Source organism: Calonectris borealis, chromosome 8, assembly GCF_964195595.1.
Source record: "Calonectris borealis chromosome 8, bCalBor7.hap1.2, whole genome shotgun sequence".
In the NCBI taxonomy this organism is placed as follows: domain Eukaryota; kingdom Metazoa; phylum Chordata; class Aves; order Procellariiformes; family Procellariidae; genus Calonectris; species Calonectris borealis.
Window position 1 is genome coordinate 2,235,305 of NC_134319.1, and position 12,169 is coordinate 2,247,473.

Genomic DNA, 12,169 nt, shown 5'->3' on the forward strand with positions numbered 1-12,169 from the left:
ATTCACATTTGCATATGATGAAGATTTACACCCAAAATAAAGCATGACGAGACACTTGTTTCCAGTTCCTCTAACCATCCCGTTCCTCCCATGGTCTGCTGTCAAACCAATACCTTGATTTCAAAGCAGTGATTAACCGTGGCAAGAGCGTAACTACAGCTGAGAGCAGGAGACCTGACCCGAAAAAAGGCTTCTGTCCAGGCAGCGTTTGGCAAAGCTGATGGAGCTTCTTCCACCCGTCTGTCTCCCCGCAGAGGAACCGTGCGGCGTGAAGGAGCTGGAGGTCCCCGGGTGAAAGGAGCCAGGTAAACATGAAGTATAAACGACCTTATTATTAATAACTTATACAGCATAAATGACCTTATTATTAACAACTTACACAGGCTTCTTTTGCATCATCTTGCACTAATGCCAAAACCGGGCCAAACCCCTGCAAAGCTCCAATAAACCGTATTAAAAATTAAGTCCTCCTTTGACGTTTGGAAGGGCACCCTAAGAAGGACCTAAAAGTGCCCCAGATGAGCCCATCATCAAGCATATTTACCAATGCCACCAGCTCTGAGCAGACCCCACCAGTAACGAGGCGGCTACAGGACTGTTTTCAGCAATGTTACGTTTATTAATTTATTTGCTGACAGCAAAATACTTGGGGAAGATGATTTTTACAAAACCAATACGTTTGTGGGGCTGGATGAAACCCTCCGGGCACCCGAACCGGCAGCTGCAGCCGGGTGACGAGGGCAGGCTGCGAAACCTGCCGCAGCGTCGCCGCGGCTCGACCTGCCCCAGACCTCCCTGCAAGGTGATCTCCACACCTCCTACACGTGATGACATTAATCTCAAGTTGTTTTAAATTCCCTGCAACACGTAGGTGGAGAATTTTAAGAGGTTTTTTTGTTTTCCTCAATAACTCTCCTAAAGTAAAAAAACAAACAACCAAACAAAAACACAAAAAAGTTATAATTTAAATGCAAAGAAAGATGTGCCAAAGTCAGGGGTGCTTTTCCGAGGCTGGGATGGGTAAGGCACAGCTCCCAGATAATACAGGCTGCAAAGTATGGTTTTCCAGCCCTGGTACCTCACTGCTTTCAAACAATATTATCCTTGCCAGCACTAATCCAGTGTAAATAGGGATAAGGTATCACTTCGGCAGCGGAGCCCACTGGTGTGGGGGGGAGGAGATGGGGATTTGTAGGACAGGGCTCTGTGCCTGCTCCCGAAATCCATGCCTCTGGCTCCCAGGAAGGCACCAGCAGCTGCCTGGTGACCATCTACAAAATTAAAAACCCCCTAAAACTAAACTGAAAATTAAAATAAATCCTTCTGCAAGGCTGTAAGTGCAAAAAACCAGTAGCTGTAACCAGTGCAAGCCTTACTCCTCTTTCATTCACACAGATAAAGTAAAAAACCTTCAAAAGCCCCCAGAAACATCAGCCTGCAACTGAACTTCTATTAAACACAAATAGCCGAGGCTATTCAACAGCTGCCAAGGCAAAGAGGGCTACACTTCGTACTGCTGCATTGCACGGGCACAACCCGCTCCGCTAACAAACCGCCCGTCAGCCAGGTGTTTGCCTTCTTCCTACTGAACCTGTAGAAACTCAAATATACTGTCTTAAAGTTAACAAAAAATGGCTATATTGGGCCGGCACAGAAAATAGGAACGCTACCGCGTGTGAGCTTCGCTCGCCGCCCAGGCGGGGAGGCAGCCAGCGTCGCACCCCCATCGACCTTCCAAAGACAGATGGATTTTTGGTGAAAGTAGAGCAAGTTTGGGGCATGAAAATAGTTTGAGGTGGCTGGTTTGGGGAGGAGCTCTGCCTTCCCCTCCTTTCCACTCTTCCCCTCTCGGATCCCGGCGGCGGGTGGGGATCCCCAGCACAAGTGCTGGGAACATCACATCTTATACCACCTATAGCTTCGCAGCCTCAACACCAGCATTGAGGGAAGGGTATTTCCACATACAACCATGTTTTTCCACCTTTAACTGCTTCAGACCCTGTGATGGAGGTTCAGGAAGAATAAACACCTGATTTAACCTGTAATTTTTTTCTAAAGTGTCTTTAAAATTTGAATAAAGCCAATGAATGAATGCAGAAAGTTTCTGCCTTGGCAGAGAAAGTCCAATGGCTGCATTTGGGCACCAGTTTGAGATGCCCAAGGGCACGCTTTAAACTGGGGCTCACTCCAAGAAGGCATTTTGCAGACCTGTGTCACATGCAGTTGTTGAGTTTTGCCATAGTTTCTATCCTTTCTACCCCAAAAAAACCAACCCTGTTTGGGTTTTGCTTCAGCCGCTACATCCCATCGATCATTTCAGGTGCGAGGTTTTGCTGCTTCGCTCGTATATTGGTTTAAATCCTCAACGCCACCATGTTGGCACCGGATGGGTTTTAACTGGCAGGTACCGCCAGCCCCAATCCAGAGCATTTCCCAAATTCCCAGAGTTTGGGTGGGGCCTTTGACTTGGTGGTTGTTGGTTTTGGGCTAGAGCCATTTATCCTTTCCCTCCTTTAGCATGGAGAAACATGCTGCCAGTGGACTAGAGCTCCACACCAGCTCAGCAGGAAGGCTTTGGATGCCTGCAAAAAGGGGGGGTTTATTTCCTCCCCCACAGACTAGAGGTTTCTACTGCAACCTGTTCAGCTGCCTGGCCTCGGGACCTCTGAACAAATTCATGCAAAATTGTCGGGGATGCTCTTCGGGTCCACTTTTGCCAGCCCAGCTCCAACCTGGAGTGCACGAGACGTCGCTGGAAGCACCACGATGCAACGTGGGAGCCTGTCAGAGTCCCCAGAGTGGCTCTGGGCTGGACATACTAACCACATCCCCTGCTTTTGAACCCACAAAACCAAGAGCTAAAGAGCTTCTTGCCGTTTCTGTTGCAAACACTTCACTTCCCAAACACCCATTTTCACGTGCGCCATCCTCGGTAGCTCAAGACCTCAGTCGTCCTGTGCAGGCAGCGCCTGCGGGCAGGATCAGCCCTCAAAACACACCCTAAAAAGGCTTTATGCATGTCTTTGAATTTGAGAAGTGGTGAGATGTCCCCAGCCCTGTGCCCACCCTGGGCTATGAGGGGAGCCGAACCGCTGGCTCAGGGACAGCGTCGTCCTGTGCCATGCAGCGCACAACGCAAGGGTCAAACATAATCTTCTCTTGCATTCACGAAAAAAATACTTTCCCCACCAGTGTCGGGTCTGTCGGTTAGGCAGCAGTTCCAGCAGGTCTGAAGAAGTCCCCCTTGCATCTCAGGATACGGCTGGAGATGCTCCTGCAAGCCGAAGCCTTGAGCCTCTTTGCAAGCCCGAGCTCGGTCGTGGGTTACTGCTCAAACAACGTGCTGGAAAATACAGGTCCTAATCTGGTGTTGTGGTCCTCATCCATTGTCTGGGATGGTTTTGCCATCCACGCCTGAGTTTACATTAATTGCCTCAAACCTGCTATTGGCTTTCTCAAAGGAAAACCAAATGTTTCTACCAGGTCATTTCCTTGCCAAGTCACACGGCCAATGCTAAACGCATTTAAATATCCCATTTACTGAAACGAGACCACCTGAAATATAATAAAGCCAATTTACTTGCCTAATCAAGAAAAAGGGGGGTTTATGTGCCATTAGGTGCCTCTGGTCCCAGTACTACCTGTTCCGCACGATGAAGACATCAGGCCTGGAGACAACCATTGCTAAAAGATGATGCAAGAAAGTTCTTGCCATTTTGGATGTGACCAGTCATCCATGGCAGTTCCCAGAGTGACCAAACTCCCCCAAAACAGGTGCAAAAAAGTCTGGAGAAGAGGGTTACAGAGAAATTTCCACTCTGGGAAAGCTTCTCTGTAGCAAACGTCTGGTTCTGGGCTCTGGAAAAATGCAGGAACCATCTCCCGCAGAAGAAGAAATGACCTTCTCTACTGTAACCACGGCTGCTCCCATCAGCCACATGGCTGTCTGAACATCGCAGAGCTTCTGGCTTGACTGACATGTTGCAGCAGTGATTTCAAAACTTAATTAAGCTGTATAAAATACCTTCAGTACATTGGAGATGCAACAGATGGATAAAAAAAAAGGAGATAAACTTGTTCTTGTGCACGGATGTTTACCTTAATGACATGCCCAGTGCATTTCTGAGTACCGGTGAGTTATTTGACAATCAAAGGGAACATCTAAATACCTCTCATATCTACAGCCATGCATGCAGAGACCTTTCCAGCACCCGGCGGGACCTTTCCAGCAGCAGTTTCGGTCCCAGATCTAGTGCTGACATGCAATACAGTTTTGCTGCAGGATATTTTTGTCAATTCAAAGTTGGGGGATTTTAGTCCCCATCCCCAACACCTACTTTCCACCTGTGTGAGCGAGGCCAAGCACAGCAAAACCATCCCCAGCACCCTGAGCCTGCTGAACGACGGCAACTCCTGCACGCCGCGCCCGCCGAGCTGCGGAGGTGGAGGACATCCACTGCTGGTGGTCGAGACACCGCGAGGCACGTGGGCAGTTCTCCTTCCAGCGAGGGCTGGTTTCTTGAGGCAGTGTCTGCACTCAGTTCTTTTAGATATCATTGTGATTTTTAAGCACCCAGTGAAAGACACGCACCTTTTCTCCCCATCTACCGGGAGAATGAGAAAATATTCCATATTGGGTTCAGAACAAACTAGTACAAATCGCACAACCTGCATCATTCCCAAGGAGCCAAATTCTCTTCTTCCCAAAGAAAAGGATCTAAAAACATCAACCGAGCCGGGTCCATCCTGCCGGCCGTGGGCGATGCTGTGCGACCCCGTGCTCTGCACCCCGCAGGTGCTGGGGCTGCCCATGGGCACCGGCACAGCCCGGCTCCACCCTCAGCTTCCAGCACAGTGTCCAACATTTTGGCGAGACTAGTGATTTAAATCATTATAATAATAACAAAAACCCTTTAACATGTTTACTGCAGGGAACTACAGGTATTTTGTGTGGGTTTAAAAGTTTCAGATCAAATTAAGCTAAGCCATTCGAAAGCGTTCTTACATTAAAATAAAGCATCTCTGCAAGGTGTCAGTGTTTCAGTAGGGTATTGGTCACAAAAGTTTCACTCTTCCACAAATAGAGCCAGTTTCCAACTGTTTAAAAATTCATCAAAAGGCACTAATTATTTCTTTTAATGCTATTTCCTCACTTCTGTTCTAGGTTCCCGTATGCATTAGCTAGTTGGGGAACAGCATGTTAAGCAGTTTAATAAGTCACAAATAATGGGGAAACTTCTTACGGCTCTTTTTTCTTTTTTTAATGCGAGACTATTTCACGAAAGGCGATTCCGCCTCCGCGGGAACCCGACGAGCCGGCTGCCCCAGCCCTGGCCGACCTCCCCGGTGCGGGGCAGGACACCCGGCCAGCCCCTGGCCTGGGCCACGGCGGCCGAGGCTCCCGCGCAGCGGCACACCGTGGGTATTTCATAAGCAAGGCAAAAATCCTCAAGAAAAAAAAAACAAAAAAAACCCCAAACAAACAAAAAACCCAACCGCCTTCCCCCCCGCCAGCCACCAAACCAGTTAAATAACAAACCAAGAATTAGAGCAGGCCAACTTCAATGTATCTGCATTAATTCCTCCACAAATGTAGGCACTGTTGAGAGAAACCGCGTTGCTAATGACATCCTCTCTACAATTACCTGTTCTTGCACAGGCTGCGTGCCTGGTTCCCAGTGTGTCAGCATGGTCATGGCCTAAAATTAAAATCTCTTTTGGCTGTGGCTTTATCATCGACATTAGAGAAGACATTGAAGGCATTTCCTCACATCAAAGGACACCGCCACTCCTTCCCTGACACCCAGGAATCAAAAAAGAGCAAGCAGCAATTCCGATGTGTTCACACATGGCCATTGCAGCACCTGAATTTCCAAGGTTCGGCAAATATTTTAAGTCAATACAAGAAGTCTCGGATACGTGGAGCCCGACGCCTTTCTCGGTTGATTTGGTCGGGGTAACAGACCGAGATTTGCAGGGACACACCGACGGGCAGCCCAATTTCTGCCTGTCATCCCGGGGAAGGCCGGGCAGCTGCCTGGTTAGCATGCCGGCAGCGCCGCGAGTCCGGCGCTGGATGCGGCTCAGCACAGCCCTGGCCGAGGGGAGTCCTTCTGCCTCGGCCAAAGGGCCATTAGAAAAAAAAAAAAATTTATCTTGTTGGCCCAAAAGTGTCTATTCTGGTTAAAAAAAAAAAAAAAAATTAAAAAGTCTTCCTTTCCCGGCATATTACTCCAGAAGGCATTAAAAAAAAAAAAAAGGAGCTTTAAGGAGCTTTACATATGGTTGAGACAAATGACATAGGTTAAAATTTCTTTAAGAAATGCCCAGGGGCTTTTCCCACACACCATCAGACGCACAGCCTCACAACGCTCCCTGAAGTATCTTACGCCTGGAGCCCATATTTCCTTCTCGTTTCCTTTTTTATTCCAGTAAGCCTCAATCCAACACCCTCCCCTCCTCACCCTCAAACCAGTGACACTACATGGCAAAAATTACCTTCAGCTCAAATATCCTCGTTTCCCACTGGAAAGATGCTCATCCACAGAGCTGCACCGTAAAACCACAGACCCCCATCTCCCAGCGACAGGCTTCACAGCCCCCGCTCCGCGCGTACAGATAACACTGAAATTCATCCTCTTTGCATCACGTCAGGCTGAGAAAGTGGGTTTCCAAGCAGAGGATAAAATAATGCTTAAAGGACCTTGATGCCGACCGACCCACGCCGGCCCGGGCTCCCTCTCCCTGCCCGGGCTGCCGCCTCGCCAGCCGGAGGAGCCGGCGGCTCTGCCGGTTAACCGGGCGTGTGCACACCCCGAACTGCCTACACGGGGCTGGGGATGGAATTGCAAATAATCTGATGGGCTTGATATTATATCACCATCCGCCAGCTCGCCGGCAGTGGGCAGGGTGCTTCGGCTTGGTTGGGATTAGGGGGAGGGGAGGATTTTATTTTTATTATTATTACTGTTTTATTTTTTTAAAAAAGGAAAAGGATTCACACACACAGGTTCAGTGCATCCTCCTTCCTCCACCATTGCTTTTAAAACTCTAGCGATCCCGAAAGACATGCTCGGATCATCACCTACCTTCCATCATGGTGGCAGAATTGCATTCCTCAATTTCCAAGGAGCCTGAAAAAATACAGGAGAATACAATCCCAGTTACCAGATGCTTAACGTCAGCCCTTCAATCAAACGCCTCCGATCCCCAGCTCGCTTAGCTGCCAGAATAACAAGGAGAGGAAAAAAAATAAGGTGCTAGGCTAAGGGCAGGCCATGGATGCTGCTGTGCCTGTATCACCTCCAGGATCACCGGAGGATGCTGAGAGAAAGGGAGGACGAGCCGGGCTCGGCTCCGGCGCAGCCGGTCCCTCCCGCCCCGCACCTCGTCACATGCGCGCTCGCTCCCGACACAACCCCCTCCCGGGAACACACCAACCTATTTCCCATATTTCCCCCCCCCCCCACTTTCACCAAAAGCAGAACCCCTCTTCGTACCTCGTGACGCACTTCCCCTCCCTCTAATCCTATTGCAGCGGCTGGGGAGCCAGATTAATTACCGGGCGCTGTCAGATTAGGAGCGTGCGGAGAGACCGGCTGGGAACGGGGGGGGGGGGAACCCAAAATAAATGCAGCCTGGATGAGGCAGCGGAGCTCGCTCGGGTAGCAGCGGGTGCGAGCTTCGGCGCGCCCGGCGAGCAGAAGGGCCGGGAGCTCGGGCGCCCATCCGCGGGCGCCGGGCCCTCCTCGCCTCTCCCGCAGCCATTCAAGAGAGAAATCCATCGGGCTGACGTCACGTCGCCAGCAATTAGCCCCGAAAGGCTGATGCGGGAGAAATTTCTCCCCGACTGCCTTCCGAGAGCGCCTGGGAATTAATTTCACGTGAAGAGCAGCCGAAGCATCGCCGGAGCGGGGAACAAAAGGGGCTGGGGAGGGAGCGGGGGGGGGCTGCGAGAGCTGACCCCCCGCCTCTGCCCGGGGCACCCCCCGCCCGGGGACCCCCCATCTCCCGTCACAGCCGGGCCACCGCTGCCCGAGGAGATGCCACCCGAGGCGGATGCCACGAGCCCGTCCCCGCAAACTGCCACGTCCCCCCATTTCTCTCTGCCCGCCGCGGCATCCAGCCCCCCGGCACAGAGCCTCGCCGGGGCGTGCGACCCCGCCGGCTCGAAAGCCATTGCTCAGAGCTGCTGCAGGGCGGGGGGAGCTCGGCCGGAGGTGACAGGCAATGCCAGCGTGGGAGTTACACGGGACACTGCTAGGATTACCCCAGTAAATACGCAAGATACAAAACTGGTTCTGACAAAACTGGCTTTAACCAGCTCCAAAAGTTCAGTTATATTATTTTTTTGCTGGCAGGGAAGATGCTTTAAAACCCCTTAGGCTTGCACTGAAGTAGTCCCCATGCACGGCTGCGAGAACAGGAGCCGCTCATCCAAAACAGCACCCACCGCTGCGAGGGATGGCGGGGATCCCAGGGGCCGAGGGCACCCAGGCCAGGGACACATGAGGGGGTGTCCCCACCGCAGCTCAGCGCCCAGCAAAGACGGAGGTTATGACCATCGGCACCAACCTGCGTGTGCGGAGGAGCCGCCTCCCCCCCGCCGGGCACCACGGCAGGGCTTCAGCACGGCCAGCCCGTTTCAGCACGCGCAAATGCGGCTTTTCAGCGTGACCTTGTATCTGTGGTGGAAACCCAACTTCTACCTCTCACCCTGCATCACCATCTTTCCAACCCGTCCCAGTCAGCCACACACTTTTCTCAGGACGTCGCCCTGTTCACAGGCAGGGTGAGCAATACCTGCACCATTTTTCCCATTAAAAAAAAAAATCCATTTTTTTCCCATTAAAAAAAAATCCAAAAGGCAAGCACCTCCGAGGGTTTGGTTAAACCAGTGGGTAAATGAGCTTCAACATCACGTCATCAGCTCCAGCACCGAGCACCCACAGCCCCAAAGCATCCCCGGCCGCAGCCCTCACCCATCCCAGCCGGCGAGAAACGCCCGGGCGGAGGGACGGGATTATTTAACAGATGGTTTGTTTAATCCCCGCAAGGAGCTCCTGCCACCTGCCTCAGCCGCCTGCACTTTTGGTGAGGGCAGCGGCGTTGCAGGGAAGGGTGCCCGGCACTTCGGGAGGTGCGTTTGTAATCCCGGGGCAAGCGCAGCCCGCTGAGCATGGCCCCCCTGCCCCCCCAGACCAGCCCCAAAGCATCCCAAGGAACCGGGCTGCCACACGTGGCAGGACACCCAGGTGACAGGCACGCACCCGCTGTGTCCAAACCCCTCCCGGACACACCAAAATAACAGTTATCTTCTGAAATTCATCCAGCTGTTGCACAGCTGCAACATCCTGCAGCCCAGCGGCTCTGCTTCCAGCCGGGACAGACCCACGGCTCTCGTGATGCTCCCGGCAGGGTTTATATTCCTTAAACAAGCAGGAAGAGCTGCCGCTTCCCCTGCAACCCCCCTCCTGAGCTGGGCAACGGGTAAATAAGTTCCCTTCACCAAATTCCTCCATTTCGGTGCCGAGTTACGGCAGCCTCTCCATTGCCCCAGCTCATACTGCCCTAGCACAGGGGGGAAACCCATGGGTTATTGCTGACCGCAGCACAGCTCCAGCCTTGGTCGGCTCTGCGGGATGTCTCGACCTTACGAAATAATTCTTGTCGAGTGGAAAAACTAAAACACATCTTCCTGAGGGCAAAATTAATGCCGCGCTAATGAAACCATGAACCGGCTCCCTGCACGGGCTCTTCCCAAAGCCGGGAGGCATGGGGAGAGCTGGGTCTCCGCTGGAGCACACCCGTCCCGCCGGGGAGGGCAGCGTGCCGGTGAGCCCCTCTCATTCCAAGGTAAAATTGGTATTTAGGGATTTCCAAACGATTTCCAACCGCACTATATGACACATGGACATTTCTCAGCAAAAGTGCTGGAAATCTCAGGTGGCTCCTGAAGGATACGCGTTGGGAGGCTGCAAGGAAACATCAACAGACGAAGTCAACGGCCTTAAAAAAATAAAAAAAAAAAAAAAAAAAAGAAGGCAGAAAATGAGTCACCGGAGTGCATTACTCATATCCGAGCAGAGTCATGCTTTAGGTACATGTGACAGGCGCCGCGGGAGCGGAGGAGCCCGGCTCGTCCCCTGGCCGGCCGGGGACACGGTGGCCCCGGGGTGGGCGAGGAGCGCGGGGCGCAGCGCAGATGGGGATTTGCTAAATAAAGCTCCAATCCGCCAGCCTCATCCCTGCGCAGGATCCGGCCCTGGCAAATCCCCCAGCATTAACGGCGGTAACGGGCAGCCGGTGGATTGTTTACATCTCCGCGTACGTGGCTCCACAACCCTTTCGCTAAACCATAATTAAACCTTTACTAAAAATAAGCTCATCCGTTTAAGTGTTCCGGGTGGACGAGGCCAGACCCCCGGCAGCCTCACTGCCGGCACCTCCCATCACCACGCAGCGCTGGGGATTTCTCCCCCATCACCTGCAAAATAGACTTTCCAACAAAGCGCAACCATTTGCCTCTTCCCCTATAAAATTCGTTTTTTCCGTGCAGGGCGCTGGAGGTCGGTGTGCGTTTGCTGGAGGATCAAATCCTGGGACGCAGGAGTCTCACCGCGAACGTTTGTGCTTTGCTGTAGGACAGCTAAAGACAAACCCAAACCCTTGCACGGGCTGCCATTTGGGCTCTGATAAAGTGACGCATTTACAAGATTCCTTGCTCAAAAGGCTTCTTCCTACCAGGGAAGGAGGCTGGGGGACGCAGGGCCCCGCCAGGAGCATCTCGCCCGAGTCGCCAGCGAGCTCAGGAGGGTGCGGAGGCAGATCAGCCCATCAGCCGGGTCCTGAGCACCAAAAGGGCTCACAAAACCTTCTTGAAACGCCGCTGCCTGTCAAGCTGAGCCTAAAAAAGCTGTGTGCCCAGATGCTACCGGGCTCGACCACCCTGCATCGTGTTTTGCACAGCCAGAGTGTTGCACATGCACCCACAGTGCCCCGGCGGGAGCAGGGCCGGACCAGCCCCAGGAGCGCACGGGAACGAGCCCTGCCAGCCCCCGGCTCGTCCCTTCTGCCCATCACGGGGACCTTGTTGCCACCACCCCGGGTGGGAGCACCGGGGACCCGGGCTGCCCTGCCCTGGCCAGGGCTGGAAGGCGGAGAGGAGCAGCGCCCGCCCGCAGCCCCGCACATCCCCGGGCGCGGGGCCCCTTTCGGGACGCAGCTGCTCCTCGCTCCACAATAAAGCCTGTTACCTTCTGCTCTATTAGTTTTTTTGCTCTATTCATCCCGGGTTTTCCCATGCACAAAGAGCTGCCGGGCCCTTTCCATCTCAGTGAGCCGCTCCGAGGAGAGCCGCGGGAGCGAGCCCTCGCCCGCCGTGCCATAGCCCTTGGGGTGCGCGCTCGGAGAGGCGGGGGTGCCCGCTTTCCCAGCCGCGCTGGGGAAAACTTGCTTATCGGGCGTTTAAAGAGAGACTCAATGCACTTGGCTCTCCTCTGGACATGGAGAACAGCAAGGCTTTGGCACAGAGGAGGCTCGCTGGAGATGCAACAGGAGCGGAGCATGGCACAAGCGCACGCCGGCTCCCCCCCAGCCTTGCCAGCCCCCCTCCTGCCCACGCTTCTCCACGTGCTGCCCCTCGTCTTCCTCCAACGCCTGTCCCCACCGGCACGCAACCGCAGCCGGCCCTCGAGTAGCACCCTGCGAAACGCTCTGCACCCTGCCAAGCACCCCCCCCAAAGCACCCAGCCCAGGCTGAGAACCAGCACGGCAGCATCCCACAGGACCCCAAACCCTCCTCGATGCGAGCGACCCCCCTCATCACCACCGCGGCACAACAGGGTCGGAAACGGGCAGTGGTTCCCCTGAAACCCAAACACGGTGTCTGGTGGGACCGACTGCCTCCATCACCAGGCACGAGCGGGACGCGGGGCAGGGTGGCAGGCACCCACGTGCCGGAGCCGGCAGCCCCACTGGGTGCCCCCAAAAACTCACATTTTGCCGAGCAGGGCCCCTCCGCCGAGCGGCAGCCGGGTGCCCCTGCGGCACGGAGGTGTTGGCGGAGCCGAGGCACAACATGCACGCTCAAGGAGCGATTTAACGCTGCCAGAGCCAACTCTGCCTTATTTAATAGCTATCATGTAAGCAGAGGTAATTAGGCTACGCC

General features: G+C 53.7%; 2 protein-coding genes across 2 annotated transcripts in view; one reads left to right on the forward strand and one right to left on the reverse strand.

Moving 5' to 3' along the window:
- Positions 1–7,354, reverse strand: part of SGIP1 (SH3GL interacting endocytic adaptor 1) — a 54,798-nt gene extending 47,444 nt beyond the window's left edge. Inside the window, exon 1 of the mRNA XM_075155572.1 lies at positions 7,089–7,354. Coding sequence (XP_075011673.1) covers positions 7,089–7,098 — 10 coding nt within the window. The 5' untranslated portion in view covers positions 7,099–7,354. The remainder of the gene's footprint in view (positions 1–7,088) is intronic.
- Positions 1–12,169, forward strand: part of SLC35D1 (solute carrier family 35 member D1) — a 226,959-nt gene that overhangs the window by 137,608 nt on the left and 77,182 nt on the right. The window lies entirely within an intron of this gene.